This window comes from Patella vulgata, chromosome 4, assembly GCF_932274485.2.
Source record: "Patella vulgata chromosome 4, xgPatVulg1.2, whole genome shotgun sequence".
Taxonomy (NCBI): domain Eukaryota; kingdom Metazoa; phylum Mollusca; class Gastropoda; family Patellidae; genus Patella; species Patella vulgata.
The window spans coordinates 20,277,950-20,299,697 of record NC_065882.2 but is presented as its reverse complement, the minus strand read 5'-3'; the positions used below and the strand labels follow the sequence as shown (position 1 = coordinate 20,299,697).

General features: G+C 33.0%; 1 protein-coding gene across 2 annotated transcripts; it reads left to right on the top strand.

The window, feature by feature from the left end:
- The first annotated feature begins 6,175 nt into the window (after positions 1-6,175).
- LOC126817449 (beta-hexosaminidase subunit alpha) lies at positions 6,176-20,768 on the top strand. 2 transcript variants are annotated; one of them, XM_050544432.2, is made up of 12 exons: positions 6,176-6,645; positions 9,360-9,472; positions 10,025-10,135; positions 11,355-11,456; positions 12,480-12,588; positions 14,269-14,473; positions 14,969-15,052; positions 15,959-16,031; positions 17,097-17,268; positions 17,597-17,687; positions 19,664-19,768; positions 20,112-20,768. In XM_050544432.2, the coding sequence occupies exons 1-12, from the start codon at positions 6,246-6,248 to the stop codon at positions 20,176-20,178; spliced, it is 1,632 nt and encodes a 543-aa protein (XP_050400389.1). In that variant the 5' UTR covers positions 6,176-6,245; the 3' UTR covers positions 20,179-20,768. The 2 variants fall into 2 exon arrangements, with proteins under 2 accessions (XP_050400389.1, XP_050400390.1); XM_050544433.2 differs by lacking the exon at positions 11,355-11,456 and adding an exon at positions 11,190-11,291 and having other exon boundaries at positions 6,177-6,645.
- Positions 20,769-21,748: the final 980 nt, after the last annotated feature.

Sequence of the window (21,748 nt, the reverse complement as noted above, 5' to 3'; positions counted from 1 at the left end):
TATGGCCACATGACTCCCCCCCCACCCCACCTCCCATAATTATTAAATTACCAAGATTAGATAAAATGTGAACTGTCAGCTATTGGAACATGCCACAGATAAATCCAGTGACAATTGATATAAGATGCTCTGGAAGTTTGAAAAAATAAATTCCAAAATTCTGGCTGAAAGGTTGGCGGAACTGCGATATATAAGAATTTTGACCTGATTATATCTGAACAACTATTTGTGAATGGGCTGAATCATACAGCGCTGTTAAGTTCCATCAATATATGAATAATTTTCTGAACCTATGTTCAAATTGTCTATGTCTCAAATTATTTCCTTTAATGTGCCACTTCCCATCCCCAATTAATTTTAAGAAATGAAACCAATATTCTTAAAGTCAAAAATATCTGAATTTGCATTTTCGTGATGTCCATGCCCTGCCTTATAAGTTAACCAACTTCATTTGAAAAATCAGAAAAAGTACTAAGAATCTTTATTTGAATAAACCTAAATGGCACAACCCAAGAAATCTGTTGGCTAGATTTTGTAAAATGCTTCATGAAAGAAGTTAAAAATATTTAAATTTGCCCCTTCAAGGTGCTTGTGTCACTCCAATAGTAAGTGCAGGGGGACTGCACAACACAAAATTTACACAAAAACAAATACATGGACAGGACATCATACTCAGGAAAACACAAACATACAGATAATTAAAAAAAAGTGAATGGATCTACTGCGCTGTACAGTCCCGGGTCTGTAGTGACACAGACTTCACTCAAATTTGAAAACAATAAGGAATACAACCCAAAGAACCCATTGTGTAATGCCAGCATGAGTCATGATCTGCTATATGCTACACGAAATACGAATGTAAGCATAATATGTAGTAAAATTCAACTATATCAGTGAAATGTATAAAAAAGTAGTTTAAACTCTAAATTCAATCAAGAAACGCTTTGATACCATTGAGCAAATGTACCTACATGTACTAACTGATGAAATCAAGTATGCAGGATTTCTGAACATATAGGCCTACATACCAATATTTGGTTAAAACCCATGCCATTGAGTACATTTGAAGAAATGGATGAAAATATCCAAAAAATACTAAACAAATCTACTGTTGATCAATAAGATAACAATAGATATTAATCATAAATATGAATTTTAAATCAATTAAAGCTTTAAAATAGAAAAATAAATTTTTAGGTCCGAATTTGAAAACATTTTAAAGCATCTGTACCTTATCATGCCCCTCCAGTTTTACTGTGTATGTAGTAGGATTATAGATTCATGTAGCTATTTTACCAATGTCACCATTCATTCATCAACCAGGAAATGAATGAAGAATATTTAATATTAGATCATATCCTAATCTGTGGATTATCTAACATTACTAAATTTCATTGATTAATGAATTAATTAATGAATAATTAAAATTTTATCGTCATGTAAGAGTTACTACAGATAATTAATAAGTAATTAAAGGCTTAAATGAAAGATATATAAGTGCGGAAATTTAAATGTTTATCATTCAAATTCAAACTTCTACTGTTGTATTAACATCTATACCTATATTAGAAACATACAATCCTCAAGGTAAGTTCAAGCAATATTTTAATATTAGCTTAACTTTGCAGTTTGCCTTATAATTAAATTTATAATTAACTTTGTGGTAGTCTTAGTAAATTTATCTGAAATACTTACCAGTACATTGATATGGAATTCATTTTCCATGAGGATTAATTTTCACTTTTAAAAATTTTGTGAAAAATGACATTCATCATGAAAGTCTCTGCGCGCTATTTAAGCAATATAGGAATCTGTTGCAAACTACCATATTGTAAAAGTTGAATTTCTAATAGAACTATCAGTCCAAATATGGTTAAATTTCATTCAGTATTAACAAAGATATGATGAAGTGAAATTCCATTGATCTGTGCTGCTCCCTATGTAAACATGCATACCATCATCCTTATGTTTTGTGAAATCTGATTGATGGGCCAGTTTTTAATCTGACTGAATCCAAGCTGGGAGTTTATCTAGTGTTGATATTTTGATTTTATTTTCTTAATTAAATGTTAAATATTCAATCTAGGTATATATTAGCGTGGATTAAGCCAGGAGATATTGGGTTAGTTTAGTCTACATTGGAAGTACGGCTTGACATTTCACTAACGCACTTATGTTTAGCCTCAATCATCAAAGCACATGATTACAAATTGCGCACAAGAGCACTGAGTAAACGCTGGCGTGTACTGGTTTTAAAACTGTTCACCGTGTCTTAAGTATTTGATCTCGGGGGCCCATATATTCTGGGTAAAATAACTGAAGACTCTGGATAATATTGATTCAAAGATTTACATCCTTTAAGTCTAAACATATTAAAATTAAATAGTTACTCAACATAGTTTTATCTTGAACTTTGTACTAAAATATTCAATCAATCTCCCGACACATTTAAATTTAATGCTTATATATGGTGGTGGTTCCGATTGGTTGGACATGAAACTTTAACACATTGCTATTCAGCATCAGGGCTTCCACTTTAAAATTTGAATAATGTATGGAAACTTTGTAAATTACATCCATTTTTCATGATTTATTCTACCGTATCATGAATTCATCACTTTGCCAGTATGATGTAAATAAAAATTTCTAAACCCTATATAATTGTTTATATATATGATAATTCTTTTCTATTTCAGATGATGAAATTAATAGTAGTTGCTCTGGCTTGTATTTTTGCCACTTCTATGGCAGTACCTATGGGTGGCCTAGGAATGTACCATGGACTTGGCATGTACCACGGACTAGGCATGTATGGTGGTCTTGGCATGTATGGTGGACTTGGCATGTATGGTGGCTTACCCATGTATGGCGGACTTGGCATGTATGGTCATGGAATGCATGGAGGTCTAGGAATGTACAGTGGATTAGGCATGTATGGAGGTCTAGGAATGTATGGTGGATTGGGCATGTATGGAGGTCTAGGAATGTATGGTGCTCACGCTGCTTTGTTGGGAAATCCTTTATACAGGGCTAGTATGTTTGGTGGTATGGCTGGAGCTCTTAATGGTGGTATGTACGGTATGGCTGGAATCAATCAAATGAACCCAGAAATGGAAATGAACCAAGGATTGGGAATGAACCAAGGATTTGGAATGAACCAAGGCTTGGGAATGAACCAAGGCTTGGGAATGAACCAAGGGTTGGGAATGGACCAAGGATTGGGAATGAACCAAGGATTGGGAATGAACCAAGGATTGGGAATGACCCAAGAAATGGGAATGGACCAAGGTTGGAATCAAGGCTTGGGATTTGATGCCGGTAAGTCTTATTCCTCAGAACTGTATGGTAAAAAGAAAATAATATAGTTAACACTTATAACTACATATATCTTTTTGTTTCACAAACTTCCTAACTTCCTCATGTGCAGGGGATCACGTGGCTAAGTGGGTAAGACGCTAGCTCGCTAGCCTGGAGGTCGGGTGTTCGATCCCTGCATTGGCCGAGAAAGTTCATCCAGATTTTCCGGCGTGGTTCTCCCTTGTCAGTGATGCAGGGCGGAGGGGCTGACAAGGAAAGCTGTCTAGTCGTTCGGATGGGACGAAAAACCGAGGTCCCGTGTACACATTGGCGTGCACGTAAAAGATCCCTTGGCAGTTGGAATTCGATATAAGAGTAGGCCGTAGTGCCACTGTCCGGGCAAAATTTCCCTCATAGCACACTGTATGGCGTATGCCCGTCTTCATTAGCCCAGGTTAGGAGCAGAACAGTAGGACGTTAAACTCCATTTCATTTCATTTCATTTCCTCATGTGCAAATGAATTATTGAAATAAAATCAAATCATAAGTTAGTCCCGAAATGACCTAATTTGTGTCTAGTGAGGATTAAACCACATTCTCTAACTTCTCCTTAGGCATCAACAGAATCAACAGGGATAAATGCAGATTTCCATGATTCATATTTTACTTCAGCTTCTGAAATCAAAGTCCTGTGTATAGCTCCAAATATATAGAAATTGTTATCAGTGTTGTGCATGAAGCAGGACATGCTTAGTATTTCTAAAAGACCTGATACCACCTTATATCTATTTGGGAAGTTAAAATAGTAAACTACTTCATTCATATTTCTGTTTAAAAGTGTTTTTGTGAAAACTAATATCTGTTTTGTTGAACCAAGTCTTTATTTTATTTTTCAGTTTCACCCAATATGTTCTAAGATGTTGTCCCACTCCAAGCATTATTAGTACCCTACTGGTGAAGCCAACTTGGAGTATAGTTTTTCGTTCATGCATCTGTCTTTCTGTTTTCTGGAAAAATTTTTAAATTAAACTTTGAGATATTTGGTACATTTTGGTGTATAGAAGGACTATATACAAATCAAGGTCGTGTGTCATGGACTTCTGTTAATTTTTTACTGAATTATGGCCCATTGTCAACTTAAAATCAATGAAAATTTTATTTTCCAGAATTATTTTCTGACTTTAGGTTATGTATATGATTGAAACATAGTACACTTATTTATCTTGTAAAGTTACAGTCTTACAGACACCAATGGGGTGACAATTCAGTTTTAAAGAATTTAATTCATCAAATATGTTTTTGGATTACATATTCATAGAAATTTATTCACTGTATTAGCCTTATATATAGATGCATGTATTTTAAAATATGTTGGGGCCGGTAGGGAACTTTCTCAGAATGCTTGGATATTTATTCTCACTGAAGTGTTTTGGGCAAATAAAATATATATTAATTTCAAAATGATGTATCTGTTTTTCCTTGTCATTTATTTCAATATCAAGTGATATGAGTTTCTAATCTGGGGGTGAAATAAATTATGTGAATTATGTCCAGTTCAATCGAAACCAGGCAGAATGTGTGCATTTTCAACAAATTCTCCAAAATTTGTTGATATCACCAAATATAGAATTTAGAAAGGGAAATTTCTCCTTTTTTGAAAGATTATTTAATTTTTTCACATGTTCAGCTCTACTTTAATAAATAAAATAAAAATTATGGAACAATAGGCCTACAGCTGCCTCTGTTCTTGACTTGGATAAAAAGAAAAAATGATAAAACAATCAGATTTGGCATGTAAAATAGCTGTGACTGAATAGTAACCAGATATTATTCTGTATAATGTATTCTATTCGCGGGCACTTCAAATTTAACAAGTTTCCTGGTCAAGTTTCCTGCCATTAGACAGACCTGTGCACTGCTGGACCCTCAAACCGGCGCTGATAAGCTCCCGACCGGTGCCTCTGGACCCTACACCGGCGCTGCTGGATGTACAGTGCTGAAAACTCCCGACCGGCATTGGACCCCAGAGCGGCTCCAACCCTCACCCCGAAGTATCATCTTGACAAATTTTATGGTCGAAAATGACAGTAAAGGTGAAACAATACAAATTGGTGGCGCCATACAAGGCCTTGAATATCTCATACCGGGACACGTCTTCCCTGCTACAAAAATTGTCAGTAAAGTAAAAGCGGTGTTTTTAAGAGAATTCCATTCATAATTACGGCCCGGTGCATAGTTGTGCGCAACACATAAAGGTTCACTAGTGCCGATTTTAAATTGTCTATGTTGTGTATTTTGATTGGCTGTTGTACAAAACATTTATTCGTGATGTTAAAACGTGGAAACTGTTCCTTTATAAAATGTAAGGCAAAGCCAGCTTTTAACACTTCGATTTAAAAGAGATGATTTGTACCCATGATAGGATAATGTGCTTAAATGTTGTTGAATGTGGCAGAAATGTAATAAAGAACTAAAATCAATCGTAGTTTTGAAGAAAAAAAATGGTAGTTTAGCTTATTTAAGTATTCACCTCGGATTCTGCCATATAAGTATAAGGAATTATATAGCCTATAGTAACATCTCAGTCTTTTAAATGACGGGAGACAAAAAAAAGGTTTCTTATCTAATTCGTGTAGGGTGTTAATTGTATTACAATAATACAATCTTTGGGGAATATTTCCATTTGCCGTGGATTGTCTGCTTTGTTTTCATTTTCATTTTGAGTGAACAATGCCAATGGATGCTTACTACGTCCCACAAAAATAAATAAAAGTGACCGGTCTGTTACCAAGTTGTCATGTGATGAGTCACGTGATTTACTGGTGTTTACAAAGCATGGGATTAGTTATGGTTATCCGGTTCACGTCTTCATGTTCAAGACTATTGTACCACGATCTATCACGTGAGTTAGTGAATACATCCCATCGAAGAAAGCAGAAATCCAGAAAATGACAATGTCGTTCGTGGGGCTAATTTTGTTGTTGATTGCTGTTGAAATTCCTGGAAGCTTTCAACATGATCGAAGTCATTCTAAGTTTCGAAGACCCGAAGTGTCACAAACGGCGGGTACGCCTTGGCCTATGCCACTGTCTTATCACACTCAAGGAACTTTCAGTTACGTAGATGCTGAAGAATTTAAGTTCCGTAATGTTGACGAAAGCTCATCATGTTCAATACTCCAGGAAGCGTATATCCGTTATTTTCCTTTGATATTTGGTCGAAGACCAGAAACATTATTTTTTAAATCTAGCTTCAAGGCGCCAACAGATGCCATGACAGAGTTAATGGTAAAACTTGAAAAACCATGTATGGATAATGATTATCCAATGTTGGAATCAGATGAATCCTGTAAGTATTGATGTCTGTGGAATTACAATAACATTTTAGTTATATTTCACATTTGCTGTTTGATAAAATTTAATTTTTCATAATTGATACAGCAATCATAGAGCTAAGTATTTAGTTCAATGCAGCAATTTTTATAAGTCATTGACACTTAATTTATAATTATGGAGCTTAAAGGGCTAATCCCGATATTTTTTGCAGAATAAAACTGCTTAATTTTGTGTTAAAATCCCTTAAATTCCTCTAGCTAAGGGCCGAGCAACTAACTCACTATTTGTCATACGTTTTCAAACAACTTAAACCCGCCAGTCTTCATCTGGAAATGGAGACCATTTTCCCAAGCTGTATTATGTGGTGTCTGCATAAAACTAGACTTTTATTTTATAATAATAATGTGTAGGTGAAATTTACCTTTCGTTATCAAGTAGAGCACATGGGCCATTCACTATATAGACCTCTCAAGGAATGGGAATCGATTATCAGGTCACCCAACGAAAAAACTGACCCGAAATCTTAAAAGGGTTACGTGTCCGGATAAGCAGTTTTGACGTTCACGTCCAAACGACTCAATATTTTAAGCTGGAATTTTGAGAGAAGGTAAATACACCATTCCTCTATATTTTGGTGCTTAAATTTCGTACGTACTCCAACTTTTATTTTTGAGACTCTTTTGAAATCAGGATAGTCCCGTTAAATTATTAAATATCTATTACCGGTATAAGATTATAGATATAACAGCTGGCCATTCTTGCTATAATAGTTCAGAAATAGATAATGAAAACTGAATATATTGAGTGTTTGAAATTTTGTGAAGAATAGCTGATTGTCAATTTTAAGTATGGTACCATGATTTCCATGATTCTTGATGGTAAGTTGTTTCGAATGCAGCTCATTTTAATGTTAACTGATTAAAAGGCAAGGATTGTCTACTCCATTCAATATGTCAGCAATCAGCTGGTCTAGAGAATTGATTATGAGGTTGTCATGTGGTCAAATATCTAATTAATTATCTACATAACATTTGATGCCAGAAAAAGGACCTGCAATAGACAGTTATTAGAGTTACATAATCTATATTCAAATTGTATGTAAATAAACTTGGAGACTAATCTGTAAAAGCAACAGCTAATTAAGATGAAATGATTTAATATTCAGTTGACAAGTGCTTTCTATGAAATCTGTGTAATTATGGATTTCGCGTCATCGTACCAGGGATTTTAGGAAATCACTGAGTGAGGTTTCGTGAAGCCCCTTATTATTTCCAGCGATTTCATGAAAACCTTATTTCTATGGATATCTTCTTACATTATTTCTTAAGAAATATGTGTTATATTGAAACCCCTATGATTGACGAAATACCATTTTAGGGCATCTTGTTACTTAAAATTAATGCAAGTCCGTCACCTTTATACAATTTAATCTTTAAGTTTATTTAAATGTCCTCATTCGTTTAATTAAAAGAGTGGATGATGTCATTTAAATCTGAACCATTTACCATCACAGCTTGATAAAATGCTACTCACTGATTTAATTAATCTTTCAGGTGACAATTGAGGCTTTGTCAATTTTTTCTCTTTTTTTTTTTGAGCATCGGTGGCTCAGTGAGTAAGGCATTGGCTCACTAACCAAGACATCCAATTTTCAATCTCGGTGTTGGCCGAGAAAGATCCCCAGGATTTTTGACCGTTTGAATTCAATAGCTGTCCGGGCAAAATTTCCATCATTGCACACTGTATGGTGTATTAGCCCCAGTTGGTGCAGCAAGTAGGACCTTAAACCCCATTTCGTTTATTTCATTCATTTATTTCATTCATTGGTTGGGAGTTTTTTTTAAAGAGTTCAATCCTTTTGCAGTCATATGCCTTATCAACTAATAATATCACCTAAATTTCCTCATTGATGTTATTATTAAAACATGATAAAATCACTACCAATACTTCAGAAAAAAATTGATTAATTTCCTTCACTTTCTGGGTAAAAATGGTTTGAATTATACTGGATGTTATCATTGAAATTTCCTCATTATTATCACTTAAAATTATTTCTTATTATCAAATATTTGACACTGAAGTAATCATTCTTAATCATTTCCAACCGATGTGGATGTTTCAAATTTTCAAATAAAAATAAATGGTTAGAATGAATTTACAAAAACAGATAATGTAATTTAATAAATAAGGGAATAAATACGGTGCAAAAACAGTGCACCCATTATGTCAAACCTTCAAAGGCTAGTATCTTCACTCAAGTAATTTGAATAAAATTTCCTGTATAATCATTGTGCATTATCTATTTTTGAACTATTATAACAAGAATGGCCAGCTCTTTATCTAAATCTTATATAATGTATCTTTAAGGTAAATTTATGTAATTGCATTTATAATCTAGGTTAAATTGATAACGCCCCTTTAAAGAATTATGTTCGAAGGAAATATATTTTTAATTTGACTATATATAGGAATATTGAAATCAGGTTGTATTCAAAATTTGTCAAATCAGAAAAGTTGTAGACTTTGAGTGGATTTTTATTTCTAGTGTAAAAAAGAAATAATATTTTGTTCTGATTTCTAGTGTAAAAGAAATGATATTTTCTGTTTTCTAATGTAAAAGAAATGAAGTCTGACAAATTATCCATACATGTATGTCTATCTTAACCTTTATTTTACACTCCACCTGGACGTAGTTGATATTTATAGATTTTATTATTTTCTTTTCAGATATATTAAATGTTAACGGTAATCAAGCTATGTTATCAGCTTCTGAAATATGGGGAGTTTTACGAGGTTTAGAAACATTCAGTCAAATTGTTTATCAGAGTAATGATGGAGGGGTGAGTATTATTTGCCAGTACAAATAAAGGGGCACATCACTCTCCACTAGAAAATAAATGGCGTTGATTTTGAATATCATATTCAAAATAAATTTGTACTGGTCTATTTCGGTTATTTTTTATGAGATTCCATCAGTCATCTTGAAAAGCACTAACAAAAATTGTGTGACAGGCCAGAGTTTTTGAAATTTTTGTTCAAACTTGCTGTGATTGTTGTTGTGCTTGTCTTGAGGATGCAAGTTTTAACATTTAAAAAACATTAGATACCATAAAAATGGTTTTGGGAACGTCATGTTTTTAACCACATTTAATATGGACCTATATATTGTTCACAGGTCAGAGTTCCTGATACATGTTTATCAAGGAAGAATTCTGATTGTGTTGTTGTCTCCTTGTTTATGCTTAAACTGATGAGAAGTTTTGAAACTTGGTGATGTTGTTCATGGCAACCGCTTGTTTATTAAAACTTGTGAAAAGGACACAGGAAAAAGTTGGACAAATTTAATGATAACTATTGAAATAATACCAAATATTATTTTATTTCTTTTTTAGTTTGTCGTAAATAGTACACAGATTATTGATAAACCACGTTTTAACCATAGAGGAATGTTATTAGATACATCCAGACATTTTATATCGGTTCCTATTCTTATGACTAATTTGGTTAGTATAAAATTTTTTTGATAGATTGAATTTATAATTACACTTAGATTATTAAAATGATTAAGAAATTTGATGATACAAAATAACATTTATATAATGTGCAGAAATTTTTCTCTATGACTGTAAGCTGATGTGATAACAGGCCCGTAGATAAAGGGATTTAAAAAGTCTTTCCCTGTATTCTAGAAACTGTCAGTGGTGTAGGACAGAGGGCAAATTTCCCTCATTGCACACTGCATGGCATATGCCCGTTTACATTAGCTCAGTCAGCACAGAAAAGTAGGAAGTTTAACTGTATTTCATTGCATTCTAGAAACAAGCATAATGGTGTGTGAAAAGAACTTTGAGCATTCATTCTGCATAAGATTGTAATCCTAACTAAAGATACATGTATATTAGGATAAAACTAAAGATACACGTATATGAGGATATAACTAAAATACATGTATATGAGGATATAACTAAAGATACATGTATATGAGGATATAACTAAAGATACATGTATATGAGGATATACTAATACATGTATATGAGGATATAACATGTATATGAGGATATAACATGTATATATATATATGATGATATAACATGTATATGAGGATATAACTAATACATGTATATGAGGATATAACCATATGAGGATATAACTAATACATGTATATGAGGATTTAACTAAAGATACATGTATATGAGGATATGGTGGAGATCAGCAAGACTCTCCCTTGAATGATTCAAGAGGTTGGACAAACAAATTAGATCTGCGTAATTCCAGGATCATAAAATCTTGCAGGTGAAGAGAGTAGACATAAATATGAAAATACAACAGACTTGGGTAGAATAAAGCAGGTGTTTAATACAGACAGTGTTGTAAAACTTGAAACATTATGTATTAGACTCCTGTTTTATTCTACCCAAGTCTGTTGTTCTTCTATTGAGCATGGGTTACATGTATATCTAAGTTTGGGATCTTATATGCTGTGTGAACCAGGCTTATTACAAATTGATATTTATTTTGAATGTGTAATAATTTTTATTTGATGATATTTGATTCCAGGATGCGATGGCACAGAATAAATTTAATGTTTTCCACTGGCATATTGTGGATGATCCCTCCTTCCCTTATCAAAGTGAAAAATTTCCCAAGATTACACTTATGGTATGACAACTGATTTTACTATTAAAATACATTTTTATTTTATATAATTTTCTTTTTATAAAGGATGCGTTAGCTCAGAATAAATTCAACGTTTTTCATTGGCATATTGTTGATGATCAATCATTTCCATTTGAAAGTTCTACATTCCCTGATCTAAGTCAACAGGTAAAATGGGTCAATTCACCTGCTGCACATTTCTCCTTAAACCTAATTCCCATGTCAGCCTTTTTTTTTTTATTAAATGTTAACCTGAGCTATGGGTGACTATTGCAGTTGATAATCAAAAGGAAACAAAGATTAAGGAAACCCTTGTTTAGATTAGATAGTACATGTAGATTACATGCGGTGGAAGTTCTTAGTATAGTGATGTAAGGAGTAGATTTATCAAATATGTAAGGAGTAGATTTATCAAATATGTACAGTGTAGATTTATCAAATATGTAAGGAGTAGATTTATCAAATATGCTAAAAAGAATTATCTCACTCTAACCATTATGCATCTAAATTTTAAAGTTGCAACATAATCATTGCTTTGTTCACTTTTTCATGCTTTTCCATTTGTGCCATTTTTCAATTCCATTTGAACTTTAAATGGACTACAGAATACTGGTATATTACTGGTATGTGGTTACCAGAAGGGTTATTTTGAACTATAACTACAAACCAACATTTTGGCAAATTGCTACAAAATATGTAGAATTATCTCTAAATATTTGGTTTTATAAGATCAGTTGAAAAGATCAACATTTTAGCTTGATAAAAGATCAACATTTTAGTTTGATAAAAGATCAACATATTAGTTTTATTAAAGATTAACATTTTAGTTTTATTAAAGATCAACATTTTAGTTTGTTAAAAGATCGGCATTTTAATTTGTTAAAATATAAACATTTTAGTTTCATCATTTTGTTTAATAAAGATCAACATTTTAGTTTAATAAAAGATCAACTTTTAGTTTAATAAAAGATCAACTTATAGTTTAATAAAAGATCAACTTTTAGTTTAATAAAAGATCAATATTTTAGCTTGATTAGATTCTTTGTTTGATACCAGAAAGCAAAGGATAACTCTCTTTATAGTTACGAGCATCTGTATATTTATGTAAGTTTAGTAGCATCACAGATTTATACATGTAATTGTTGTGTCTTCATCTAAATTTTTTTAAATTTATATTAAAATGATTTTCAGGGTGCCTATGATCCAGAAACTCATGTTTACACTCAAACTGATATTAAAAATATTATAGAATATGCTAGAATGAGAGGTATTCGAGTTGTTCCTGAATTTGATTCACCTGGTAAGTCACTTTTCAGATATCAAATAATTTACTCCTTGATTTGATAGTTGTTTTATGGCTTACAATTTCTCTGTTTCTGGATTTCTGGTTCATTGTAGCCCTGCACTTATTGTTAGATGCTATTTATTGCTTGTTCATCTGTTTTGTTCACATATACATGTATCTCGAAAGTCACAATACTTACTATAATAATGTTAAAACTGTATAGGAACAAGCACATCCAAGTATATACCGGTAAATATAAATTATGACAAATGGGTTGGTTTGTATGAACAAATTTGAAATAATTTTATTACTTTTTTTCACCCTGAACCATAAAGATAAAACCAATGTAAACTTTGAATGACCATAACTTCAAGAAAAAGTCCCAGTTCTCACTGGGTTTCGGAAAACAGTATTTGTTTAATTATGAAAATCTAACACTGAAGAATGAAGAAACTATATTTTCCTTGTCTGAAAGTTTCAGACCAAAATATGAGCCATTTGAGAATGAACGGTTATAGGATTATAAATCTCTTATAGAGCACACGTTCTTATTAATCATTGAGCCCTGATACCCTTTGTAAACATCATAAACCTTGAAATAATATATTAATAGCTGGAACTCAAACAAATAAATTAAGGTGTTGTCACTCAACACAAGCCTGAGTGATACACTTTTTTATCCAGGCACTATAGTCCGTTTGAAGCTGACATGTCCTAAAAAGAAGCTCATCTTGGCGTTAGTTTTATATGTAATGTGGTCATTTTGTCGTCTCCACAATTACTTGTGGATGCTATAAACCAAGGATGCTCTTCGCCCGTATGTTCTGGACATGTCTTTAGCGAATTGAAATATGCCCAATCGGACATCAAGATATGGTGAATAATATTCAAAATTCCAAAATATGTTAACTGTACTGAGTGGATAATACTACTCATGTCTATTATCATTGATAATAGATGGGATTGATTAATTAATTACCTGATCAACCCTTTTATGGTGTTAATAAACATCTACATTAATTGATTAACTACATAATCTGCCTTCTTGACATTCTTAATCTACACTTACAAAATAATAATAAGAGCAATTTCACTGAAATTTTCAGCATATTCTGTTTTCATTATCTATATTTTAACTATTATAACAAGAACTGTCAGCTCTTTATCTAATCTTACCTAATGATCCTTTAATGTCATCTTCAATAGAAAGCTTAATCTCGCTTTAACTTCGTACATCTTATCAGGGCCTTCATGTAATACTCTGAATATTGCGGCACTAATTTCAATTGGGTACAAGCCCAACTTGTGAGCCTATCTGATTCCTCGATCGTCGTGAATACCAAGTCTCGTGCTTTCAAGCTAAATTGTCTACCTGTGATAATCGAGTTGCAAAGTTCAAGGTTCATTCAATGTCAAGGTTTCCATGGAGGTCGCGATGTCACAACCTCTGATTAGACGCTACTGCTCACATGTCTGTAGATAACATAGCTATAGGTTTGGGAATTGTGAAGTAAACAAGCAACGGCCAGATGTTGTGAAACTTGCAATTGTTGCTTCAGGAACATGCTTTAATGTATACACATGAAGTGTTCTCGTTTGTTCTCCTGAGACTTTGCTATGTCCTTTAGTCAAAAGACAACCCAGAAGAATTGCTTCAGAAATGTGTTTAACTTTAATGTTGTGTTTTCTTTTTAGGACATACATCTTCATGGGGTTATGGTCAACCAGATTTACTGACCAAATGTTACACAGGAAATAAACCTAATGGTCAGTTTGGTCCAGTTAATCCAGTCCCCAATTCTACATACGTTTTTCTGAATTCATTCTTTACAGAAATCGGTCAGTTATTTCCTGATCATTATATGCATTTAGGTGGTGATGAAGTCAGTTTTGCTTGCTGGTAAGTCAAAACGATTATTTTTTAAAAGGTGATGGTTCATCCATTTCTATATTCTAATATATGGTAGATAATGGTGACAGTTACTTGGATCCATTTTTAGAAAAACATCTAGATGGCTTTATTCAAGTGCAATCTTTAATTCAAGAATTTGTTGTCATCTACAGTTCTACCAGATCTTTCAATATGACATACCCAAGCATAAAAACTGTGATATTTTTAGTAAATCGGTTTAATTTGCTTATTTGATAAACTATTAGTCCGGTTTTGACTCTTTTCAATTGACATAGTTCTGATTCCACTTGTGACATACAATCTTGAATCTAGAAAGTTGATTCTAGTAACTATTATTATTATTTATATTTAGACTATAAAAATAGATGCACCATGTTTCATACACAAATCTGTTCATTCAAATAATTTGGAAGGAAAAAAGAAATATGATTAAGGAAGAATATGTTCATATTTATTTTATGTGAGATTATCTTGTATTTGAAGGCAGACCAACCCAGAAATAACAAGTTTTATGAAGAAGATGGGATATACATCATATTCACAAGTTGAAGAATATTATATGCAGAAGTAAGTGATATCTGATGTTTCTAAACTATGAAAGGAGTTTTGACATAACAAAAAATTAAAATGTCTAAGAGAAAGAGTTGACAAAAGACTGCTTCTCACATTTATCTTTTGTGTTACTTCATATTTTGAAGTACACACAAAGAAAAAAATTAAGCACCACTTTTATTATTCAAAATGACTTGTCTTTAGAGGTTTGGCGTTGGAGCTCTGATAATATAACCTTGGGAAAACAAATGTGGTTTGCATGAATACATCTTTGGCTATAAGAAAACATAAATAGTTTATCCTGTTTTGAGATTTTAATCATGATTCTGAAAAGAATTCCAAGATACCGTATTTGAGTCAAAAAAGGAGTCAAGAAAAGTTTGGAGGTGCTGTGTCAAAAATACAATTCATCACTGTGGCTGATGATGAAAAATGTAACATGAACAAAAAAACCCTCAGCTTTAGATACGTAATGTTTGTATTTTAATGTAAATAAAACTTGAATATTCTTTTAACATATGTTATCAGGGAGTGTTTCAGTACAATACAAGTCGTTTTTGTCCAATACCAAACAAAAAATGTAAAGAGAAAAATATTTTCGTTGGTGATATCATTTGAAAATGTAAATTTAATACAAATTAACAACAATTGCCCATTGTCTTCAAATGTAAGGGAAAAAACATCCATTGTCTTCAAATGTAAAAGAAAAAAACATCCATTGTCTTCAGATGTAAGGGAAAAAAACATAGAAATTTAACATGTGAAGAACAGTGGTCAGATCTGGTTCAGTTAAAAGTTTGCTGTCTTCGTTTGGCTCTGAATATGATGTTCAATCCAAACTGAAATTGTATAAGATTCGAACACCTCTAGTGGGGGGTTCAAACTCTATCTCTGTAAATTTTTGTGTATTGTCATTCATAGCTTGCTTGATATTGTTGGTGGGCTTGGTAAAGGTTACCAAATTTGGCAAGAAGTCATTGATAATGGAGCTAAGGTGAGATTAAGGGTTTTTTATTTCAGCGTCTTACTCATTGGTGGCTGCTTTCTGCAAAGAGCATTTGTACATATTGTTATGTGAAAGTTGAAAAATATATAAATAGATGGCCTAACGCACCTAATGCAAACACCATTACTTAAACATACATTATGCAAGAGCTAAATCTTGCTATTGCAGGTCTTCCTATAGGCCTGAAATGTTATCTAAATTATTAATTAGACATTAATTAACTTGTCCAGACCATTATCAACTCTCGATGTCATTGCTAGCCTGCGATGTTTACTGGATTAGGATCCGATTTGCTGCTCAACTTTCATTCATGGTTTAATCATGAATTGGATAATCAAGACTGTTTTTTATCGTACCGACTTTAGTAATGATGATCGAGGCTAGGCCCAAAATTCAATTGCTAAATTCTCGGTAAAGAGTGGATCAATTTGACTGAAATTTTCAGCAAATTCCCTTTACATTATCTAGTTTTTAACTATTATAGTGTGAACTGCCAGCTCTTTATCTAATTTCCCATAATGTATCTTTAAGTCGCTTAAGTTCAGTCGTACTTTGTTCTAAACGTTAGTCGTACCAAAGCATTTTGATATTGTGATTAGTCGTACCAAAACATCTTGTGTTAATATATCTCATCTTGGAGTGTAGTGTCCTATTTATAGTGTTGTGCAGCATTGGGGAGTGGATTTCAAATTTGTACAGAAATAAAGTATAAACAGAGGATTCAGATATACCTATGTGAAGCCCAAATCTTTCACACAGATCTATCCTGAAAATTCAAAGCAGAATAGTTAGGGATTGTTCAGTGGTTACTAATCTCCAAAGATTTCGCCAATCAAATTTTTCACAGCTTTCCCATGCAGAAATGTACTGAAAGAAATTATCTCCCATTTTGGATTCAATCAGATTAAAAAGAGCCCCATTAAAAAATCTTACCCAACAATTATAGGTGACACTGGCTTGACTATATCATCCGCAGAAGATGCTGTATATTGCACAATTCAATTTGTCATATCTTGAAAGTTATCAAGTTAAAATGTGTGAAATGACTTATAGGTACGAGCAGACACTGTTGTAGAAGTATGGAAAGCTGGATGGCAAGCTGAGATGGAAAAAGTGACTAAATTAGGATATAAAACTCTATTATCAACTTGTTGGTATTTGAATTATATATCCTATGGATCAGATTGGATGGCATACTATGCTTGTGAACCATTTAACTTTAACGGTAGGTTAATATCTTAATTCATTGCTTTCTCAACATACATTTTCATAGGGAGGGTATGGTGGTGGCCGAATGGTTTAATGTGTGCGCGTTAGATCACAAGGTATGTCATTGAGTCAAGTAGCATGGTTTCAATTGCCTGCTTGTACATGACAAGGAGAAGAGTCATCTGCCCAATTTCATGGGATTTCTCTGGGTCCTCGGTTTCCTTCTACAACTCAAGACCCCATACATGCAAGTGATATATTAAAACAAATTTGAACCATATGTTAGTCCTGAAATGACATAGTTTGTGTCTAGTTGAGGTTAAAATGAGAATGTTTTTTTATAGGAACTGATGCCCAGAAACAACTTATTCAAGGAGGTGAAACATGTATGTGGGGTGAATATGTTGATGGTACTAATGTTATTTCTAGATTATGGTAAGTTCATCTAGATGGGACAAGATAGTGGACCATAAGATCAGTGATATCTCAATATTAGCTTTATCATAGATTAAGTAACATTGTTTGAGCACAGTAACAGCAATATTATCCCCATCTTTGATTAATACAGTATTAGACAACTTATATTGTTATTATATATGTTTGTTGTAGTCTAAATTTCATTACAATCATATTTATATATTTTTGTACCGTGTCATTTATTAATAAGATATATTAATAAATGACCATTGTTCATTCATTCACCCTAAGATCTCGGTTCCTTTCGATATTGGCATCTATCGGACCGTAACTTCATGAATTATGTCCCCTGATTGTACGCAAAAACGCGTTTTTTGGCTTGTGGACCCTATAGAGGTCATAATTTTTATCCGATTTAAAAAAACGTATTATTATATCACCGTTACACCCTAAGGTCGGCTGAGTTCGAATTTCGTGAAAATCGGCCCAAAACTGACAGACAAAATGGCCGCCGTTCGTTCTCAAATAGCGTAAAAATATGGTATATCAAGGTTGTGGACCCTATAGAGTTCACAATTTTTACCGATTTTGTTGAAACTTGAAATGTAAGCCCTTGTCAGTGGTGCAGAACGGAAGGCCTGACAAGGACAGCTGTCTAGTCCTTCGGATGAGACGAAAAACCGAGGTCCCGTGTATACATTGGAAAGCACGTAAAAGATCCCTTGGCAGTTGGAATTCGATATAAGAGTAGGCGATAGTGCCGCTGCCTGGGCAAAATTTCCCTCATATGCGTATGCCCGTCTTCATTAGCCCAGTATAGGAGCAGAACAGTAGGACGTTAAACCCCATTTCATTTCATTTGAAATGTAAGTTTATAACCCAAAGATCTCGGTTCCTTTCGATATTCGCGCATATGGGACCGTAACTTCCTGAATTATGGCCCCTGATTGTACGAAAAATCACGTTTTTAGCTTGTGGACCCTATAGAGGTCATAATTATTATCCGATTTAAAAAATCATATTATTATATCACCGTTACACCCTAAGGACGACTGAGTTCGAATTTCGTGAAAATCGGCCAAAAACTGACAGATAAAATGGCTGCCCTTCGTTCTCAAATAGCGTAAAAATATGGTATATCAGAGGTTACAATTTTTATCCGATTTTGTTGAAACTTGAAATGTAAGTTTATAACCCAAAGATCTTGGTTCCTTTCGATATTCGCGCATATCGGACCGTAACTTACTGAATTATGGCCCCTGATTGTACGAAAAATCGCGTTTTTAGCTTGTGGACCCTATAGAGGTCATTATTTTTATCCGATTTAAAAAAACGTATTATTATATCACCGTTACACCCTAAGGACGACTGAGTTCAAATTTCGTGAAAATCGGCCCAAAACTGACAGACAAAATGGCCGCCCCTCGTTCTCAAATTGCATAAAAATATAGTATATCAAAGTTTTGGACCCTATAGAGGTCACAATTTTTATCCGATTTTGTTGAAATTTGAAATGTAAGTTTATAACTCAAAGATCTTGGTTCCTTTCGATATTTGCGCAAATCGAATTGTAATTTCCTGAATTATGGCCCTTGATTGTAGGAAAAATTACTTTCGTTTTAGCTTGTTTTCTATCCATCTCTCGAAAATGTGGGCGTATCCTGCCTGGCAGCCGCTGGTTGACCCAAATTAAAGAAATCTAGTCATTTTAAGTCTAAAATACACTTAAAATCAGATCATTTTAATTATTATATTAGATCGGAATTGAATTGATCAAAGAAATGTCAGAGATATAGAAATGATTAAGAGAAGCAGGAAGATTATATAATAAGTGTAAATTAATGTTTTTAAAAAGGGTTAAATAGCCGGAAATAGAGTACAAATAGAGAATGATTTTTACTACTGATTCTATCTGGGTCTCTGCAAATAGTTATAAGTGAGTTTCCTACTACCATATTCATTTATCTTTAATAATGTTACTGTTGATATTACAGGCCGAGAGCATCTGCAGTAGGAGAGAGACTATGGAGTGCCAAAGAGATCAATAGTGGAGCTTTAGCTCAACCACGTTTAGCTGAACATCGATGTAGAATGGTCAGGTTAGTTGAACTTTAGGTTATTTGGTTTTTTTTGTTATTTTTTAAAAAGTAGACCATACAAATAGACAGAATGCAAATCTTTATCTATCTTGTGAGTTTCAGAAAGCATCGCCCTTTAAAATACAAGTCATTGAAATAACATTCGTCCATAAAAATGTAAGTGCAAGAGGACCACACACCACACAAAACAAAGCTGACAAGACAAACCTGTGGACAAGACAAACTACATAGACACTGCAAGAAACAAGTAACAAATATCAAATCAAGTGAATGGATTTAATATGTTTCAAAAATTTATCCAGTCATATGTCAATTTGAAACTACAAATACTTAATTTTTTCAGACGCGGTTTTCAAGCTGAACCAATCACAGGACCAGGATTCTGTAGAGAAGAGTTCGGTGGTGTATAAATCATACAAGGTTCAGTTCGGGTTACGAAGAAACCTGACTAAATTATATGACATATCAACTATTTTTATAATGAACTTTAGTAAAAATATGTATATGTTAGTCTATTCATGATAACCAAATATATATTTGTATAACTGTGTATACATGTATGTATTTAATGGTTGTTGATATTTCATCAATGGAATAAATATTTTTAAATTTTATTTCATATATTATTGACAAAATAATCCTAGATGAACCTAAATATAAGAATTATGTTTATTTTTTATACTAATTCATGTAGAAGTGCAAGTAATGATTATGCTATATTCAAATCAAATCCATTTTGAGATTATATTCAACACTTATAATTAGAGACTGTGCTATACAGGGCTATCAGGACAAAGGGTTAATGTGATGATACTCAGCTTACACACAACATTCCACTGGTATACCTACTTATTAGGCTTTGACTTAACTCTCCTCTTTAAGTGTGTTTGAAAAGTCATTAGTTTGTTTTCTATTGTGTGGTTTTTTTTTCATTTTTTGAATTATCGATAAATATGATTGTAGATATTTTAATAATAAATTTTATTTATATAAAAATCTAGTATTTTCTTTAAAGATGCCTTCACCCATACAGATCGTGTGATTTGACCAAAAATGTTTTTTAGATTAATTGTATGCTTCAAATCCCTCTCAACTCAAATCTAACACGTCTTGGGTCCTATAATGATCTCAGGACATGTCTATAGCACAATAACACTATAGGATACTGTCATTTGCATCAGCGAACTTCTGTACGAAAAATCAAATTCCAAGTATATTGTCACATACCATTTAATAGAGGAATGTATTGTCTTTCAGAAAATATCATCATTTTCCTGGCACATTAATATCTACAGGGTGAATTGTGAGGTATAAGAGGGGTGGGGTTACGGTAGCATACCTTGAGACGGTATTTATACGGGATGCTGTCATTTGCGGCAACGAAATGCTATATGGAAAATCAAATTTCAAGTATAATATAATATACCATTTAAAAGAGAAATTTATTATCGTTCATAAAATATAAACATTTTCCTGGCACAATAATATCTACAGGGTGAATTATACGGTATAAGAGGGGTGGGGTAACAGACTCGGAGACGGTATTTATACATGATGCTGTCATTTGCGACAGCGAAATGCTATATGAAAAATCAAATTCCAAGTATAATATATACCATTTAAAAGAGAAATTTATTATCATTCATAAAATATAAACATTTTCCTGGCACAATAATATCTACATGGTGAATTATGCGGTATAAGAGGGGTGGGGTGGCATACCTTGAGACGGTATTTATACAGGATGCTGTCATTTGCGACAGCGAAAAGCTATATGAAAAATCAAATTCCAAGTATAATGCCATATACCATTTAAGAGAGAAATTTATTACCGTTCATAAAATATAAACATTTTCCTGGCACATTGATATCTTCTTTCCAAATCGTAAGGTATAAGAGGGGTGGAGGTAGCCGACATTGAGGCCATATTAATATAGGATGCTGTCATTTGCATCAGCGAAATTCTGTATGAAAGATCAA

Coding starts and splice junctions, on each gene's coding strand:
- LOC126817449 (XM_050544432.2), top strand. CDS start 6,246: ATGACAATGTCGTTCGTGGGGCTAATTTTGTTGTTGATTGCTGTTGAA. Junction 9,473..10,024: donor ATCAGAGTAATGATGGAGGG/GTGAGTATTATT, acceptor TTTCTTTTTTAG/TTTGTCGTAAATAGTACACA. Junction 12,589..14,268: donor TCCTGAATTTGATTCACCTG/GTAAGTCACTTT, acceptor TTTTCTTTTTAG/GACATACATCTTCATGGGGT.